Source organism: Stegostoma tigrinum, chromosome 16 (genome assembly GCF_030684315.1).
Source record: "Stegostoma tigrinum isolate sSteTig4 chromosome 16, sSteTig4.hap1, whole genome shotgun sequence".
Taxonomy (NCBI): Eukaryota; Metazoa; Chordata; class Chondrichthyes; order Orectolobiformes; family Stegostomatidae; genus Stegostoma; species Stegostoma tigrinum.
Window position 1 is genome coordinate 26,965,469 of NC_081369.1, and position 20,991 is coordinate 26,986,459.

Here is a 20,991-nt window from a genome sequence, read left to right on the forward strand (position 1 = left end):
TCATGATCCTTTGAGAAAAGTAATTCCTCCTTATCTGTTTTAAATCTGCTACCCCTTTTCATAAAACTATGACCTCTCATTCCAGGTTTCCCACATAAGGAAATATCCTCTCTATGTCTACTTTGTCAAACCTTTAGCATCTTATATACTTTAAGAACTCTCATTCTTCTAACCTTCAGAGAGTGCAAGCCTGAACTGCTCAATCTCTCTTCATTAAACAAACCCCTCATAGAATCATAGAAGCCCTATTGTGTGGAAACAGACCATTCATCCCAACAAGTCCAGTGACCTCTGAACAGCATCCCACCCAGACCCACCCCCCTACCCTTTCCCTGCAACCCAACATTTCTACACACCCCTGAACACTACATGCAATTTAGCATGTCCACCTAACCCAAATATCTTTGGACTGGCCATTCAATCTGGAGTCAATCTAGCGAAACTCCTCTTAAACTGTTTCCACTACAATTACATCCCTCCTAAAGTAAAGGAATTAAAATTGTGCCCATTTCACCAATGCCTTGTACAGTTGCCGTAATACTCCCTACTGTTATACTCTATTCCTTTAGCAATAAATGCCCAAACGAAGGATTAAGTACAGCCACATGGAGTGACCACAAAGTAAGACAATCATTATGCTAGTTGTATCCATGTCTGTCTTCCCCAGCTTTTCCTTGGAGTCTTGCAATTTTTTTCTCTTCAGATAGTTATCCAATTCACTTTTTAAAGCCATGATGAAATCTGCCACCATCATACTCGAGGTGATGCAGTCCAGATTTTTATTCTTTATTCATTCACAGGATAAGGGCATCGCTGACTAGGCAGCATTTATTGCCCATCCCTATTTGTCCAGAGGACAGGTAAGAGTCAACCACATTGCTGTGGGTCTGGAGTCACGTGGAGGCCAGGCCAGATAAGGATGGCGGTTTCCTTCCCTAAAGCGCATTAGTGAACCAGATGGGTTTTTCCGACCATCAACAATGGAAGAGTTTAACTATTCATCCAGTAAAATCATTTTTCCTTATTTATGACGCAAGGATAATTGAATTACACCGTCATACAAATGACCTCCGCTAGCACCTCCAACTGCCTTAACTAATTTCCTTTCACTGTCTATAAAGACGTGTCTTGAATGGACTTATGTACAAAACGTTGCATTTAAAAATCATCTTCACTTTTTTCAAATCAACAGCAAAACAAGCACGCACAACTACAAACCATCAACAGGAGCATAAGGGGCAAGAGAGTATTCTCATGAGCATGTTGTTCCTACCATCATGACAAATAGAAGTCCATACGTGCATGGAATAACTTCATCTACTAGAGTGAAAAATTCTCTACACACCTTGCCACTTCCTAACAAAAGCTCTGTGGTACAAGGCTCAAGTTTATTAGTGTAAATTCACATTATAATTTTAATCAACCAGAAAGCATCTTGAAACAAATAAATGTTCACTGAAAACACAAGCAGACCACAATGGTGACATTCACTGAATAATAACAGGTCAATGCTTGCTCACTAAGTGAAACTATTGTGGATTTAGAAACACTGTCCACTTATCTAAAAAAGACATAGTAGGACCTGCCGGTCCTGGAGAATCTGAGATAACAAGGTGTAGAGTTGGATTAACACAGCAGGCCGGGCAGCATCAGAGGAGCAGGAAAGCTGACGTTTTGGGTCTGGACCCTTCTTCAGATCTAGACCCGAAACGTCAACTTTTCTGCTCCTTGGATGCTGCCTGGCCTGCTATGTTCATCCAGCTCTTTGCCTGGTTATCCTTGTTATGTATAATACCATTCACCCCATCTGGATACTCAACGGGGAACATGTTCATTAAATAACGGTATCAGATCAACTTTAGTTTAGATTTAAAATACTCAACAGAATATGTTCAAAATAATTGCAAGTTACATCACTGTAAATAAGAGAATTGAAATTTCACTGTTACTTTTAAAACAATCTGCAGAAATCAGTTGAAGCCTGTTCTGGCTCATTGAAAGCTGTATAATTTTTGGTCCCAATCCTGAGAATTTTGTCCCCAAAATTCTGCAAATTAGTCAAGTACATATTCAATTGTCTTTTATAAGTTGCTAATGGGTCTGATGCCACCATCCTTTTAAGTATTTTGGATCTTAAACTTTTGATGACACTCTTTAAAATTTGCTTTCTAGTTCATTCGTCAGTTCCTCTCTATCTATGAGATATGGTTAAAGAAGCTTGTCAGAGTTTCTCCCTATTTGTTCCATCAGAACATCACAAAGGGTCTATCTCTACTATGTCACCTTTTTTTTTTCTGTGTTCTAAAAAATACTCTAGCTTCTCACATTTCACTACATCACAAGTTCTTTATTTCAGATATCATTTGAGTATCCCATCCTCTAATCTCAAAGTCTCGAAATTCTTAAAGCATTGTGCCCAGAATTATACACGATGGTCCAGTTCAAAAATAAAAAGAAAGATATAACATGACTTTCTTCTGTTTTCTTAAACGCTCAACTTACCCATTTGTAATTTTACCTATTACCCACAAATAAAAATGAACTAGAATATACATTTCAATACATGTGTAATTTTGAAAACACAACCTTTAAATATTTGTGAATATGCAAAACAGACCTATCTAAATTGCAGCTCACCAAAACATACTGCTTCTCCATTTAGTTTCTCACAAAATGCACGAGATCAGTCATCTGCCTAAAACAGCATTTACCACATGTCTACCTACTATATCACATAATGTCTTCCTGAAGTCTATTGTCCTATCAATTACTTTTTGCATTATAAAAAAATTGGCAATGTATTCTTTAAACCTAAGAATAACAAATACATGAAAGCAATAATTCTTATACGAATCCCTGGAGAATCCAACAACATACCAAGCTTGACTCAAAAAAAAATTCAAACACAACCGTCTTCGATAACGTAATTAAAAATTGAAGAAATTCAAAGAATAAATCATTATATCAAAGTTCTTTATTCCACTAAAGTTCATAACAAAGATTGCTATGAATTAAGGATATCTGGATGCCCCTGTGACCAACAAATTAAAGCAAAAACATCAATGCTAGCAAGCAGAGACTAAAAATTGGATGTTGACAGATCAAAAGGTTAATTTCATAAATCATTGGTTCGACTGAACTCAGAATACTAAGTTCTAAAATGTCACAATACAAAAAAAAGGATATGACCAATACTGAAAGGATGCAAATATGAACTACTAGAGTGGTTAAGGGAATGGAAAGTTTGGATTATGTGGAATCATTACACGAATTCATCATACTTCACTAGAGAAAAAGTTGAGAGGTGATATGATTGTTTAACATCCAATTAATGCAGATTCAACAAGTTATTTCAACTTGTTCAGAACAGTAGTACCAAAAGGACAAAGCCTGCACTCAAAGGCAGCTAAATTCAACATAATTCAGAGTAATATTTAAATGAAAAAGCAGTCAGTCAATCTATGGAACAGACTCCCTAGGAGGCGGTGGAAGCAGTTATTATGGTTTCAAATGCAAATTATATTTGTCCCTGAAAATAATGTTTAGTAGCACAATGTATGGGGAATTTCACACAAAACATGTGGTAATTGCAACAGCAAGCTTGAAGAAACAGCTGACTTTGAAATCATGAATCCCAAAACTTTTCATCATGGTTTGAACTACCAGAATTACAGAATGTGTTCTAGATAGATCTTGACCTTTTCTTTTGTCTTGCAATTTCTATGAGGAATATTACTAGTGTGAACAAATCAGTGTGGAAAGTGAATATATAATTGATAACAGATGTTTAGCTTGAATCAATACAGAATCTCACATCTTGGAATATGATTTCTATAATTCACTAAGAAAAATACCTACTTGGGTAGTACAAGCTTTGCAGAACTGCTTAATTTTTCCAGCAGTTATATCAAGATCGTCATAACATTCTTTGCATTCATAAAGTGCAAGACCTCCACAGATACGACAATCTCTGGGTGCTAAAATAAAAAGATAAGATTATCAACTAGTTGCATTGTACTTTGAACGGGTTAAGAAAAACAGCTTTTATTAGAAGAGTTTGAATTTTTCAGCAGACTGAAAATTATTTGCTCAAAATGTTTTGATTTACACTCATTTTTCATGAGCAACAGATAATTTGAATGAAGAATTATCTGTCTACATTTATGGAATCACCTGCCAGCAATCTAGGTTTAAATCGATAAAGAAGAGCGACTTTGGAGACATACCAAACACTGTCAACAGCATCTTCCAATAAGTAAAATTTTACTCATGCCTCATCAAATTTATTCCAAAAATTCAAAAAGAAAAAGGAATTGTAACTGCTTCAGCAGAAAACATTTGTCTCAACTCAATGGCATGGTTGCGAATTTGACATTAGTTCTCTGTAAATACTAATGAAGAATATCCTAGGTAGCCAACTTCGCAATGTTAAATTTCTAGCTAGTGTTACCCTTTTAGAAAATTCATTGCAACAACTTGGAGAAAACCTTTGTCTTTTAAAAATCCTAATAAATGTCAAAACCCCAGAAAATGCGTGATATTGAAAGTACAGAATTCTTTGAAAAAAAATCAGTTAACAGATGGGCATGATGACAATTATCAACTTTGGATGGCAGTAGGATATGAAGGAAGTAACTAATGGCAGAAATTGACCATCAGATTATTTTTAAAAAGAGGCAAAATAGGAAAGGGAGAAGAATTTGTAACTTACTGAGTAAGCACCTGAAATGATTCTAGCTTCAGGAATTTTCTTTTGAAAAACATCCTCTTTTAAAAAGAGTCTGTACTGCACTTCCTGGGCTTCTTGCAATGTGGTACTCCCTCAAGTGGCTGCTAGCTATATTACAGACAAAACCAGCAAAGTGCTGAAAATGCTCATCTTTGCTTGCCTATAAACAGTGATTATGTTCAAATTTTTTATCAGGGCAATATCAAAGGCTGATGGACACCAAAAAAAAATACAGCCCATCCACAGCCAGAGCCACAAGCAAAAAACTATGACAGACAAGGACTCAACTGGGAGTTATTCAGCAGAGTACGTAATAAAATCAATTCAAAAATTCTTAAGAATTTGTTGCTTAGGAAGGTTAGAATCTGTGAGAAAGGAAAAGTTCAAAAGTAATTATGACGAATTGTCATTACTCCAAATAAAAATGTAGGTGTCAGACACACCAGATTAATTGCCCTGCAGCCAGGAGTTTGATGACACAGAGCAGAAGCAGCACAAGAAATTGTACAGTTTCTACGAATGTGGTAGAGTTATGAATAAAAATCATTCAATATTAGAGAAATAACCCAGACACCGCTCAATAAAATGGACAATAAAAATCAAACAGAAAATAAAAGTTCATTCCTGATAACAGATTTTGTGGAGATAAATAATATTCAAGAAACAGCTCACAAATTTCACACCAGGGTAATCAGCGACATTCAAGACTATTCAATTTAAGACAATTTAAAATAACAATAATAACAATAAAACAGACTACTCAATGAGGATAACAACATACAGCCAAGAAACAACGCTGAAGCCCCAAGGTCAGGAGTGCAACAGTTTCCTCTTTGGCTGCTAGATATCGCTATTTCAATCTATTTTGTTCTGAAAAATACTAAGTTTAAGCATAATAACTCTTCCAGTAAAAAATGCTTTATTGGTTGTGTTTATTCATGGCTTATAACTATTGAAATTTGACAAAATTACATTGATGCAACATAATTCAGAAGTTTTACTTGCTTTTGGAGAGTAACAAGATCAACTAAAAAGAAACCCAGCAAGAGCTAGGAAGACAAACCTAGATTTTAAAGGAAAAGGTGAATGGGTCACTCTACTTTATCTTGCTGGGTTTCTCATAGTAAACACTGAAAGAAGCAATTAGATCTAAAAGTATTTAGAAGTATACCAAAACGTTACTTACTGTCTTCTAATAAATCTGTGATATCCAATTCCAAAGATGGAAATATCTTATTGAACAGCTTGAAATCTTTTCCAAATCGAGGCATTTGAATTATTAGGCATGAGGGTGCCTTAAAGAAAAAATGGACAATCATAGGGACTTTGTTATTCATATTATTTGTTACATTCAAAATAAGCTACATGCTCAAAACTTTCAAAGCTTCATCTAGTTTGTAAAAATAGTATGCAAATTAGAATCCAAGTACTGTAGTTTAGTCTAATCATATGAAGAGAGTGTGTTCGGGTACCCAGGTTCTCCGAATACTTCAAATTTCTTTAGGTCAATACCCATTAATTAATATTACTTTCTTTGATACACTTTTGGTAAAACTAAAACTTTGGTTAACGTTTTATTGCAATATAAAATCAAAGACAATATCTTCTCTAATTCAAAAGGGTAAATTTTCAAGGCAGTTTCCCCCCCAACTCACAGGATGCTTGAACATTACCTTTTAAAGGTAGTAATCCTAACACTAACGCTGTTCATTTAAAAATCAAAATTTAAAGAAAACTCTGTCCTCCAAGAGGAGCAGTACCTGTTTAAAGCTGCTTCACCATACATGATCTTCACTGACAATGTCAATTCCCACAGCATTCAGAGATACTATCATTGATGAAAACCACTAGGATTAAATTCAAATTCCAGTTGATTGCATGACACCCTTTGTCAGTGCATGTCACAGTGACATGGGTTTTATACATGTTAAAAGCAAGTTAAATATCAGTGTATCAATGTTAAGTTGGAGCTCTCCTTGTCTGATAAAAGGCAACAGGAGTTCAAGGAGATCAAAAACCTGACCATATAAAAATTGAAATCTAAACACACTACCAAAACTAAAATCTGGGCAGTGAACTCAGATTGAACATTTTATTAACTTACATGCATCCAAAATTACAAAAGAAACTTTGTTGTGCTATTCTGAAATATTTGTTTAAGTATTCCATACCTCAGCAAACTTTAGGTCACTAGTAATAAAGGACCATTCCAGCAACTGTTGAATTGTTGGGACACCAACGTTTTCATTTTTATCCATGAATATTTGGTAAAAGAAACAATCTTGTACTTTTTGCCCAGCTGATCTGTGTTGAAATACATGTAAAGGAAAAAAATGAATTCTACCAACGTGCATATTTTGCCCACCTGATGGTGTAGTCAGTAGATTTGGTACTAAGTACAAACCGTACAAATCCAATTCCTTGTTCTTACTGTTTACCAGATTGATATCTATATCAAAAGATATTGCTGGAGAAACTCAGCAGCTCTGACATTGCCCATGAAGGGAAAGTAGTTATCATTTTGGATCCAGTGACCCTTCTTCAGAACTGCACCTGAGATGTCAACTCTGCTTACTCTACACAGCTGCTGCCAGATCTGCAGAATTTTTCCAGCAATCTGATTTTATTTCAGCTTTACATCATCCACAGTTTTGTTATTTGGTATTGATATCTGTAACTTGAATTATGCACTAAAAGACAGAGATTTACAATGAGTTTTTTGAGTTTATAATTTTTGCCCAAATGCCAGTTTCCACCGTTCCCTTTGGGATTCATTCCCTATCCAGAAGCCACTCAGGAAAAACTCAGATAACAAAGTGTGGAGCTGGATGAACACAGCAGGCCAAGCAGCGTCTTAGGAGCACAAAAGCTGACGTTTTGGGCCTAGACCCTTCATCAGAAAAGGGGGATGGGGAGAGGATTCTGAAATAAATAGGGAGAGGGGGCAAGGCGGATCAAAGATGGATAGAGGAGAAGATAGGTGGAGAGGAGACAGACAAGTTAAAGGGGCGGGGATGGAGCCAGTAGAGGTGAGTGTAGGTGGGGAGGTAGGGAGGAGATAGGTCAGTCCGGGGAGGATGGACAGGTCATGGGTGTGGGAGGAGGTTAGTAGAAAATGGGGGCGCGGCTTGAGGTGGGAGGAGGGGATAAGTAAGGCGAAGAACAGATTAGGGAGGTGGGGACGAGCTGGACTGGTTTTGGGATACAGTAGGTGGAGGGGAGGTTTTGAAGCTTGATACCATTGGGCTGCAGGGTTCCCAAGCAAAATATGAGTTGCTGTTCCTGGAACCTTCAGGTGGCATCGTTGTGGCACTGCAGGAGGCCCAGGACGGACATATCGTCTAAGGAATGTGAAGGGGAGGTGAAATGGTTCACAACTGGGAGGTGCAGTTGTTTATTGCGAACCGAGCGTAGGTGTTCTGCAAAGCAGTTCCCAAGCATCTGTTTGGTTTGCCCAGTGTAGAGGTAGCCATAATGGGCATAGTGGATGCGGTACACCACATTGGCAGATGTGCAGGTGAACATCTGCTTGATGTGGAAAGTCATCTTGGGGCTTGGGAAGGGGGTGAGGGAGGTGGTGTGGGGGCAAGTGTAGCACTTCCTGCGGTTGCAGGGGCAAGTGCCGGGTGTGGTGGGGTTTGGAGGAGAGTGTGGAGCAGAAAAGGGAGTCCCAGAGAGAGTGGTCTGTCCGGAAGGCGGAGACGGAAAAATGTCTTTGGTGGTGGGGTCGGATTGTAGATGGCGGAAGAGTCGGAGGATGATGCGTTGTATCAGGAGGTTGGTGGCGTGGTACATGAGGACGAGGGGGGATTCTCTTTTGGGGGTTATTGCGGGGATGGAGCGTGAGGGATGAGTTGTGGGAAATACGGGAGACACAGTCGAGGGCATTCTCAACTACTGCAGAGGGGGATGTTGCAGTCTTTGAAGAACGAGGACATCTGGGATGTACAGGAGTGGAATGCCTCATCCTGGGGGCAGATGCGGCGGAGGTGAAGGAATTGGGAATAGGGGATGGCATTTTTGCACGAAGGTGGGTGGGAGGAGGTGTATTTTAGGTAGCTGTGGGAGTCGGTGGGCTTGAAATGGATATCGGTTTCTAGCTGATTGCCTGAAATGGAGACAGAAAGGTCCAGGAAGATGAGGGACGGGTTGGAGATGGTCCAGGTGAACTTGAGGTTTGGGGTGGAAGGTGTTGGTGAAGTGGATGAAGTGTTCAAACTCTTGGGAGCACGAGGCGGTGCCGAAACTCAGGTCTTTTTATAAAATTCACCCAATCATCGAATTAACACGTTAAGAAAACACCTACAAACACACATTAGGGCAGTGTGACTGTAATAAAAAAAAAATACTGGAGAGGGGCAAGCAAGGTCAGGGGACTGAATCACAGCAGTTTTGGACAGGAAGATGAAGAACTCCAGCCCCTGCAGCACCTACCTATCTTTAAAAGTTTTCAAAGCTACCAGTGGGCATCATGTGCTCACTCTTCAAAGACACCTGGGCACAGGCATAACCACAGAAAGAACCTAGCTTTTGTTTGAGAAGCCCACCACCAAATTACGAGCTAGACTATAACATATATTTGGTTGGGACACACAGTGGTGGTACCCAATCCCTAAAAACTGCACTAAAGTGCTATTGTCGCCGAGGGACGCGAGGTCAGGCGATTAGCTCATCATAAATGTTTTCTGCGAAATAGAAGGGGCACAGATCATTTCGGGGCTTTTATTGAACATCATTCTACCCACATGCACCGCGCATATACATATCATAACATTTGAGACTTCCTGCCATTGTTATTGTAATCAGATCTCCTATCGATATTCTGGAGATGCCGAGCCTCTGGAGGATGTTTGCGCTTTTATCATAGATGAGTCCACGGCATGATATTATCACCGGAGTTTGCTTAATCGTCGAGATCCTGTGGCCAGTCGCTGTCAAATACCTCAGGTGTTGCGGTTACAACTTCATCACTACCATATTTCTCGATCTTCATCTTCCATGTCTCCTCCAGTCGTGACTCCAGTGGCACCGCAACATCACAGATATAGGCAGTCTCACCCTCAATCATAATGATGTCTGGCTTGCAGAACGAGACTCTCAATGGTATTCGCGGCTCCACGATCACCTCCACATCTTTTAATCGCCGCATCTGCCGCACGAGTTGTTTCATTACACGATTATGTCGTGCACAACGCGCGTCATGTGTTATCTCACAGCTCTGCAATATATGATGGAGAGTTTCCGGACTGCCACAGTTCCCCCGGCATTTACAGTCACCCTGACCACGAGCTCCCCGAGATCTTCGAACTTTCGTCGAAAGCGAGCCTGTTCTTAGTTGAGTAGCTCTTATGAAGAGTCTCGGGAACATTCTCTCATTATTCTGTAACCATCTATGCGATACTTGATCTACCCTCACACCCTGTAATATCTTACAATCCGCGTGGGACACCAGACGTTTCTTCCATTCTTCCTTAACCTCTTCCACTGTGGAAACCTCCACTCCTCCAACCCTACCAGGTTTAATCATTTCTCTACATACTGGCTGGAAGGATCCCAGTGTCACCAACACCCGGATCCAGGGTATGTCCTTGGCCAAGAGACGTTCCATTCGCCTCCCCTTTTCAATCGGGATTATTGCTGAAAATGATGGAATCCCGAGTCCCCCATCTCTTAAGGTAGAATGTATAAATCCAATGGGGGCATCCTTCGGGAGACGAAGCCAAGTTCTAACTGACTGTCTGATTTGTTGATCTAAAGCCTTTAAGGTATTCCGATGGGCCTCACCCAATGTTAGGGTATATTTCATCTTCGGTATTAAATAAGAACGGACAATTTCCACCCTTTGCTGTGGTTTCAAGGGGGCCCGAGTAACCTCCCGAAGCATATCACTAAGGATCTTCTTATGTGGTATTGGCGCTCGTCCCTTCCAGTTTAGCTGGATTCCAAGATATTTGATCTGGTCAGTTGGACCCATTGCTGGAATGTCCATACCCTGTACCCTGATATTCATTTCTTTGACAGCTACCTTTTTGTTCTTCTTAGAACCAACGATCGAGAGAGTTCTTGATTTTCCCGGATTGATCGTCATTCCGGCCATATCCAGAGATGTCGACAACTTGGATAGTTTTTCCCGCAACCGTTGTTCATTCTCAGCCATCACCATCAGATCATCTGCATAGGCAACCACATCCACTTTCTCTCCCGCAAATTGGTAACCTATGCTGCGGTCAGCCAATTCGATCACCTCATCCATTGCCATAATGAATAGCAACGGAGATAGCGGATCCCCTTGCCTCACCCCTCTACCAGCTCTTATCGTAGAGCTACCTAATAGGGCTTCTGCACCCTCAAGGCCACTCTTCAACAAAGTCACCAGTGGGGGAGGTGCTCCGAATCCCGCCGCCGATCTGAAGATCGTATCATGGGCGACCAGATCAAATGCTTTCGAGAGGTCGACGAAAGCACAAGATAAGTTGTCAAATCTTGCTCGAGCTTCACGCAATATTGCCGTTACCAATTGTGTAGCTTCATATGTACCGTCCGTTCTTAAGAAACCGAATTGAAATGATGGCAAATTCAGACAGTTCATCCATCTCTCAGCCAGGATCTTATGAAGCACCCGGAGCACCACCGACGTTACATTTATCGGTCTCAAGTTTGAGGGATGATCGGTTTTTTCCCTCTGACTTCGGGACCAATGTTATTCGGGAAACGCGAAGCCTCTTCGGGACATACTCCAGAGCGATAATAATGTTAAAATATGCAGCCCACACATTTACGTCTGCTGCTGCCATCTGCTCGGCTGATATCCTATCAACACCTGGTGCTGTACCCTTAGAAGCCGTTATGGCTTTCTTCACATCCTCTCCCTCACATGGAGCGACTAAATCCCAACGTTCTTCCAGGATTTTCCGAATCGGCCTGTCATCCTTTTTGGGCTCGCGTGACAAGAGACCCTCCCAATATTGTAATGTATCTTCAGGCCAGCCCTTATCAGCAGCGACCATGTCCCGCCACTCCCCACGGAGGATGGTCTTAACAATATCTCCCCTCCGTTTTGCCCAGTGAGCTTGGACATGAGCATACTCCTTCCGTCGTCGCTGCTTAGCATTCAATCGTTGCGTAGTTTCTGCTGTTACCCGAACCTTTGATGGTATCCATTTCGCCTGCAAATTCTCCTCGGCATGTTCATCCAATATTTTCCTAGCCTCTGTCAACGAACACTCCCCTTGGATGACCCGCTCGACCAATCGCCGTAGTAGAAGGCATCCAAACACCTCCATGTGAGCATCTCGGAGCTGTTGGCTAGCCGCTACCAATAAGCAATTACGCCAACCCTCACACGTTACTAAAGGATGTTCCTCTTGAGATTCCGTGCGGGCTTCTCGAGTCTCTCCTCTTTCCGGGGTTACACCAGGTGTCGTCACCGTTAGAGGTTGTTCTTGTTTCGTCGTATCCCGTTCTCGAATGGTAAGCTCCGAGTCCTGTAACGCCACAGTGGTTACTCTATGGTCCCAGGGTTCTGTTGCCTTCGATTCCTCACCCGATACTGTGACGGAGGTTTGCCGTCCCTCTATTGTGTCCGAAGACACTTCCACCATCGGGCTTCGTTCTCCCACTTCCGGCCAACCAATGGATCTCAGTCTAGCGCGCACCGCCTCTGAGGACCGTCCTAATTGCTCAGCCAAAGCTTGGTAGACCACCTTTTTATCCATCCCGGGCCTCCAGTGGGTGGCAGTATAATCTCTTATCCGCTCATCCTCGTAAGGCTCCCATCTTCTTTTCACCACTTTCATACCCTCTAATTTCCTCTGGTTGTCTACTTCCGCATGTTGTCGACGCTGATGCTGGGATAGTCCGATCTTTGTACCAAAGGCGGCTTGACATATTTCGCACTTCCAGATTGGCACGGCTCTAGTCTCACCCTCTGCAAAATGCATCCTTCTATGTCCATTAAGTCCAGATCTAGATCTGTACTCCTTACCACAATGTTCGCAGACAAACATCGCGGTCCCTCTTTGACTGCTGTGTGCCGAGGCAGTGGCCTCGGGCATATCTATGTCTTGTTGTGACGTAGCACAGCAGCGGGACGTCTTGGGGGGGGGGAGCTAACCCCCCCAGACGTGGTCGGTCGGCTCTTGGTCAGGCAAAGCCTGCTTCCAGGGGAACCACGAGGAGGTGGCCGACCTGTAACTAGATGTCATAGTTACTCCCATCAAGTTACATCTACTTCCCATCAGGGGTGGTGCAACAATAAATAAAAAGGGTAGGACAAAGTCAGAAATCACATGACACCAGATTATAGTCTCAGAGGTTATTGGGGAAAAAAAAAATCACAAGCTTTTGAAGTGCAGCCTCTTCATCAGCTGCTGAGAGCATGCTGGGCACACAGACCGAGTTTACAGGCAGAGAGGTCAAAAGATCACACGACTCATGTGACTGCAGTGTCAGATGATAAGTTTCTGCAGATGACCGGAGTGTTAGACAGCAAGTAAAGCATCAACAGCTGAATAACCTGTTGGGGGTTGTGGGGGGAAGAGGTGGGTAGGGATTGAAATATTGCACCCTAGCTCCTGCAGTTCCCAGCTATCTTGAAAAGCTTCAAGAGTGCTGGTAGATACCACATGCTCCCCTCCAAAGACACCTCAGCAAGAACATACTCGTGCAAGAGAAGCAAGCAGCTGGGGTTAAGTAGTCAGCTTTCTTTTTAAAAATCAACTTGTACAGGCATGTTATGACAGTCCTCTGTGATGCTTCTTACCAGAAAAGCAAATCTGAGCTAAATACCCCTATTACTAAAAAAAAGCCAAAGGAATATAAATGCTGGAAGTCAAGCAAAAACAAAACAGAAATTGCTGGAAAAACTCAGCAGGTCTGTCAGCATCCGTGCAAAGAAAGCAGAGTTAACATTTCTGGTCCGGAGACCCTTCTTCAGAGCTGATTAAACATAGAAAAATAAAGAGTTGGTATATATAGATGAGGTGTGGGAAATGGGACAGGAGTGAACTATAGGTGAAGATGGATTCTTGAAAGTGAAAACAGCAATTGGGCAGACAAAGGAATGAGTAAAGGTTGTCCTGTAGAATCAATAGTTGTTTACTGGGATCATTATTAGCTGGCATTGGGATGGTTGTGTTCACAACCCTTTGTGATGACAAGGCCTGATATCTGGGAATTGGGTAAGGACATGATAGAAAGTGTTCAGACCCTAACATTATTGGGCTTGATATTGAGTCTCAAAGGCTACAGCGTTCCCAAGTGGAAGATACTACTCTTCTAGAGCACAGGATCAAGCTCAAGACAGATGTTGGCCAGGGAACAAGATGGTGTACTGGAGTGACAGGCAACAAGAAGCTCAGTTATTTTTGCCAACAGACTGTAGGAGAGCCACCGAGTGGCTGCCCAGTCTGAGTTTAATTTCTCCAATGCAGAGGAGACCACATTGCAAGCAACAAACACAGTAGACTAGATTGAGTGAAGTGCAGGTAAACAGCTGCTTAATCTGGAAAGTTTGTCTGGAGCTTTAGACAGGAAGTAAAGGGAGGAACTGAACAGGCATTCTCTGATGCATGGGAAGGTGCTGGGTTGGAGGAGGAATGACCAAGGTGTGCCAGAGGGAATAGTCTCTGCAGAAGAGCTAACAAGAAGGACAGAGGAATGTGTGTCTCATGGTGCTATCCAGCTGGAGATGGTGGAAATGTGGCTAATCATCTCTTGGATATGAATGCTGGTGGGGTAGTAAGTGAGGGCCAGAGGAGCCTATTGCAGTTATAGTTATGGGAAGAAGAGAAGGGGTGGGGGCACAAGCACAGGAAATGCGTTGGGCATGGCTGAGGGCCCAATCAATCAATCATAGTATTGGGGAATCCTCAGTTGAGGAAGATGGTGGCATTTCAGAGGCTCCCATTGGAGCACCTGGTGTCAAGAGAAAAGATGTGACAGAAATGAAGAAACTGAGAGAATGGAATGGAGTCTTTATAGGAAGCAGGGTGTGAGAATATGTAAGTAAGGTAACTGGGAGTCAGCAGATTTGAAGTGGATACTGGTGACCAGCCTATACCCAAAAATGGAAACAGAATGTCGAGGAAGGGAAGGGAGGATTCAGGTGGACCAGGTGAAGGTGAGAGCAGGGTGGAAATTGGAATTGAAATTGAAATTGGTAAACTTTTCCAATTGCACATGAGGGGGGCAATGATGAGGTCATAAAAATACTGGAGAAACAGTTGTGGATGGGGATGCCTTGAACAGGATGGAAACAAAGAATGTTCCATAAGCTCCATAAGGAGACAGATATAATTGGGGCCCATGCGGACACCCAGGGCCACACCTCTGATCTGAAAGAGAGGAGTTAAAGGAGAAGTTGTTCAAAAAGTGAGGAAAAGCTTGGCCTGGCAGGAGGGTGGTGGAGGATGCGGACCATCCTGATCAGAGATGGACATGTAAAGGGATTGCACATCTACAAAAATGACCTGACCTTCCTGTTGCCTGCCAACATCCGTCTCAAGCTTGCTACAGTGCTCCAAAAGGAGATCAGCGCAAGCTGGAAGAACAGCATTTCATTTTCCAATTGGGAACATTGCAACCTTCAGCACTCTAGTTACAGATCAACAATGGTAAGGCCTGAGCATGTTCTCCCATCTCCTTACCCTACTTCCCACATACCTGACCTTGCCATCCCAAGCTCAGCTACTAATGATCCCAATTAGCAGCCACTGATTTTCCCAGGCTGCCCTTTACCTAGTTGTCTGTCTGTCCAATTGTTTCTCTCTGGGCTTTATCTCCACCTATCATTTACTCTTTACCACACCCTGTCCCATTTTCAGCATATGTGTCACCGTTTTCCGAGCTACAACCAGTTCTGAAGGAAGATCATTGGACCGAAATGTCAACTCTGCTTTCTCTGCACAGGACCTGCCAGACCTGCTGAGTTTTCCCATCAATTTCTGTTTCTGACCCAAATTAGATTTTTTAAAAAAATTGACCTGTTCCGATGAGTAATGACACATCTCTGAAGCAGGCAGTCCAGTGAGAATCATCTGCTCTCAATCAACTTTGGAGCTGATCAGATTAACCACTACAGGAATTTACATTTCAAACAAATTGTAGTGGTACAATGGCCCACAAATCTATTAGTATTTATATACCATGTGGACATTTGGTTTTTATGTGATGACATAATGTAATGCCAATATAATAACTGTACAGTAAAACATAGAACATAGAACAGTACAGCACAGAACAGGCCCTTCAGCCCACGATGTTGTGCCGACCACTGATCCTCATGTATGCAGCCTCAAATTTCTGTGACCATATGCATGTCCAGCAGTCTCTTAAATGCCCCTAATGACCTTGCTCCCACAACTGCTGCTGGCAATGCATTCCATGCTCTCACAACTCTCTGCGTAAAGAACCTGCCTCTGACATCCCCTCTATACTTTCCACCAACCAGCTTAAAACTATGATCTCTCGTGTTAGCCTTTTCTGCCCTGGAAAATAGTCTCTGGCTATCAACTCTATCTTTGCCTCTCATTATCTTGTATACCTCAATTAGGTCCCCTCTCCTCCTCCTTTACTCCAATGAAAACAGAGTCCGAGCTCAGTCAACCTCTCTTCATAAGATAAGCCCTCCAGTCCAGGCAGCATCCTGGTAAACCTCCTCTGAACCCTCTCCAAAGCATCCACATCTTTCCTATAATAGGGCGACCAGAACTGGACGCAGTATTCCAAGTGCGGTCTAACCAAAGTTTTATACAGCTGCAACAAGATCTCACGACTCTTAAACTCAATCCCCCTGTTCATGAAAGCCAAACCACCATATGCTTTCTTAACAACCCTGTCCACTTGGGTGGCCATTTTAAGGGATTTATGTATCTGCACACCAAGATCCCTCTGTTCCTCCACAGTGCCAAGAATCCTATCCTTAATCCTGTACTCAGCTTTCAAATTCGACCTTCCAAAATGCATCACCTCGCATTTATCCAGGTTGAACTCCATCTGCCACCTCTTAGCCCATCTCTGCATCCTGTCAATGTCCCGCTGCAGCCTACAACAGCCCTCTATACTGTCAACGACACCTCCAACCTTCGTGTCGTCTGCAAACTTGCTGACCCATCCTTCAATCCCCTCATCCAAGTCATTAATAAAAATTACAAACAGTAGAGGCCCAAGGACAGAGCCCTGTGGAACACCACTCACCACTGACTTCCAGGCAGAATATTTTCCTTCTACTACCACTCGCTGTCTTCTGTTGGTCAGCCAATTCTGTATCCAGACAGCTAAGTTCCCCTGTATCCCATTCCTCCTGACCTTCTGAATGAGCCTACCATGGGGAACCTTATCAAATGCCTTGCTGAAGTCCATATACACCACATCCACAGCTCAACCCTCATCAATGTTTCTAGTCACATCCTCAAAGAACTCAATAAGGTTTGTGAGGCATGACCTGCCCCTCACAAAGCCGTGTTGACTGCATTTAATCAAACCATGCTCTTCCAGATGGTCATAAATCCTATCCCTCAGAATCCTTTCTAACACCTTGCAGACGACAGACGTGAGACTTACTGGTCTGTAATTGCCGGGGATTTCCCTATTTCCTTTCTTGAAGGGAGGAATTACATTTGCCTCTCTCCAGTCCTCAGGTACGACTCCAGTGGAGAGCGAGGATGCAAAGATCTTCACAAGTGGCGAAGCAATTGCATTTCTTGTTTCCCAAAGCAGCCGAGGACAAATCTGGTCCAGGCCTGGTGACTTGTCAATCTTAATGTTTGACAAAATTTTCAGCACATCAGCTTCCTCTATCTCTATCCATTCCAGCATGCACACCTGCTCTTCAAAGGTTTCATTCACTACAAAGTTCGTTTCTTTCGTAAAGACAGAAGCAAAAAAACTCATTTAGGGCTTCCCCTACCTCCTCAGACTCCACACACAAGTTCCCTATGCTATCCCTGATCGGCCCTCCTCTTTCTTTGACCATTCTCTTATTCCTCACATAAGTGTAAAATGCCTTTGTGTTCTCCCTATTCCATTCTGCCAAGCCTTTCTCGTGCCCCCTCCTGGCTCTCCTCAGACCATTTTTGAGCTCTTTCCTCGCCTGCCTGTAATCCTCTAGAGCTGAGCTTGACCCTAGCTTCCTCCACCTTATGTAAGCTACCTTCTTCCTTTTAACGAGAAGCTCCACCGCTCTCATCATCCAAGGTTCCTTTATCTTACCCCTTCTTGCCTGTCTCAGAGGGACATATTTATTCAGCACTCGTAACAACTGTTCCTTAAACAGTCTCCACATGTCTATAGTGCCTCTACCATGGAACAATTGCTCCCAGTCCATGCTTCTTAACTCATGTCTAATCGCATCATAGTTTCCTCTTCCCCAATTAAATATCCTCCCATTTTGCCTAATCCTCTCCTTCTCCATAGCTATGTAGAATGTGAGGCAGTTATGGTCACTATCACCAAAATCTCTCCCACCACAAGATCTGATACCTGCCCCGGCGCGTTTCCGAGCACCAAGTCTAGAATGGCCTCTCCCCTCGTCGGCCTGTCAACGTACTGCGTTAGGAAACCCTCCTGAACACACCTCACAAAAACAGCTCCATTCAAATCTTCTGCTCGAAGGAGGTTCCAATCAATATTGGGAAGTTAAAGTCACCCATTACAACAACCCTACTACGTCCGCACTTTTCCAAAATCTGCCGACCTATGCTTTCTTCAATCTCCCTGCTGCTATTGGGGGGCCTGTAGTAAACCCCTAATGAGGTGACTACTCCCTTGCTGTTCCTAATTTCCACCCACACTGACTCGGTAGGTAGATCTTCCTCGACAATGGAAGCTTCTGTAGCTGTGATACCCTCTCTGATTAGTACTGCTACACCGCCCCCCTATTCTTTTTAAATGCTCTAAACCCTGGAACATCCAGCAACCATTCCTGCCCCTGAGAAACCCATGTATCTGTTATGGCCACAACATCATAGCACCAGGTACTGATCCATGCTCTAAGTTCATTATTAACATTCATTGCCTTTAGAATAAGGTCTCATTGCAAGACCAAACAAAAAAGGATGAAGAAATCTAAATATTCTTGTATTGTCCTAATGTTATAGCAAAGATTTTGCCAAGGTAATGTGTTAAATCAAAAAGGTAAAATAAACCTGGAGGTAGGTTTCAAGCTCAAAAGGCCAATAAATCATTACACACATTGATTGGTTCAGAGGTACTGTCTCATCCCAAAGCTAAGTTTTCTCAGGATGTGGGAAACACTAGCAAAGTTTCATTTTGCTTTTGCTCATTACCTATCAGAAACAATGTTGTATGGTGTTAGTGAGTTTCTGCAGTTCTTCTGCTGATGGGATAGTCACTATTTTCAGCTTCAAATTTTAAATTTCAAGAATCTGACCCAGCCACAACATAAAAAGTCATATGACAGTGATATGTGCCAAGTCAGGAAAATGAGAGACTTGGAGACAAACGTGGAAGCAAATGCACAGAACATCAAATGATTTCGTAATCTTACCAACAGCTATTAGAAATGAACTAAAAAAAAGCTGCATATAGTTGATAATGCCTGTAAATAATGCGATGGCAGGTCTTGTCCATCGCCTGATACACATTCACTGTACAATTATGCACAAGATTACTGGAGAAATGAGCTCAAAACTGAAGTATTGTTATCAAATCATCACGCAACATCATGATGCAGCTACCCTGCGTATTTCGGGTAGGCGTTAGCTTGCTATCTACTAATGCCTTCAATCTGCAAGGTTCGTGCCCTGTTACGGGCAGGCTATTATTAAGCTAGAGAGGGTTCGTAAGTGCCTTACCAAGATGTTGCCAGGAATAGTGTTTGAACTATAAAGCAAGTCTAAATAGGCTGGGACTTTCCTCAATGGAGCATAACGAGGTTAAGGGGTGACCTTATAGAGGTTTATAAAATCTTGAGGGGAATAGATAAAGTAAATGGCAAGAGTATTTTCACTAAGGTGGAAGATTTCAAGGTTCAGAGGCCCGTTCTTAATGAAAGAGGGGCAAGATTTTAAAAAAAACTTCATTGTCCAGGGATTACTACTTAAAAAAGACATAGGGAGTGGTTCACGTGTAGAATGAATTTCCTCAGGAAGTGGTGGATGCAGGTACAGTTACTACATTTAAGAGACATTTGGATAAGAATACGAATTTTAAAAGAGTTTGAAGGGATATAGGCCAAGCACAGGCAGGTGTGGCTAGTTTAAGTTTGTGATTATGGTCAGCACGGACTGGTTGGACCAAAGGGCCGACTGCATACTGTGTGACTGTGTGTATGTGCTTCAGAAACCATTTTAGACCCCAATCCACAACTTATGGACATTTTAAGCCCAATTTTTCCAAGGTAAGTGGTAGTTTGGTAAGCTGACACTTCACTGCAAAGTAAGACAAGATGCATTTGTTTTGACGAAAGATTAAGTAAGTTGGTTGCATGGTACTTTTTGCAGTACAGGGAATCCTGACCAGCAGTCAACTCTTCGACAATGACCAAAATAGATAAATTAGTTTCCTTGCTATGCATAATTTGGCTGCCATAACAGTGGCTTGGCTTTGTTAACCACATTTGGACAAATGAAAATTTTGTGGAAATGGATATTATATTTGCAGAATACAGGGTTAACGGAAAGATTGTTGGCAGTGTGGAGGAGCAGAGGGATCTTAGGGTTCTTGTTCACATTTCCCCGAGAGCCGCCACCAAGGTGGATAAAGTTAAGAAGGTATATGATGTGTTAGCTTTCATCAATAGAGGGATTGAGTTCAAGAGCCGTGAAGTTACATTCCAGCTATACAAGACCCTGGTTTGGCCATATGTGGAGTATTGTGTCCAGTTCTGGTCATCTCGTTACAGGAAACAAGTGGAAGCGTTGGAAAAGGTGCAAAGGAGATTAACCAGGATGTTGCCTGAAATTTGGGGGGGGGGGGGGGGGGGGCGCGGCGGCAGCAGGGGGGGAGGGAAGGGAGGTCTTATGAGGAAAAAGTTGACAGGGCTAGGCCTTTTCTCTTTAGAACGACGAAGGATGAGAGGTGACTTGATAGAGGCATACAAAATGATCAGAAGTATAGAGACAGTAGACAGCCAGAGACTTTTTCTTAGGATTGAGGTAGCTTTTACGAGGGGACGTAGTTTTAAAATGAGTGGAGGTAGATAGATATTGGGGAGACATCAGAGGTAGGTTCTTTACTTAGAGTGGTAGGGGTGTGCAATGCATTGCTAGACAGGGTAGTGGAGTCGGCCTCATTAGGGGCAT

At 42.5% G+C, this 20,991-nt stretch overlaps 1 protein-coding gene across 1 annotated transcript in view; it reads right to left on the reverse strand.

Moving 5' to 3' along the window:
* cylda (cylindromatosis (turban tumor syndrome), a) overlaps positions 1-20,991 on the reverse strand; it is an 87,178-nt gene that overhangs the window by 6,941 nt on the left and 59,246 nt on the right. Inside the window, exons 13-15 of the mRNA XM_048546716.2 lie at positions 6,901-7,033; positions 5,916-6,024; positions 3,859-3,977 (exon numbers count right to left, since the gene is read on the reverse strand). Of these exons, the coding sequence (XP_048402673.1) occupies positions 3,859-3,977; positions 5,916-6,024; positions 6,901-7,033 (361 nt within the window). The remainder of the gene's footprint in view (positions 1-3,858; positions 3,978-5,915; positions 6,025-6,900; positions 7,034-20,991) is intronic.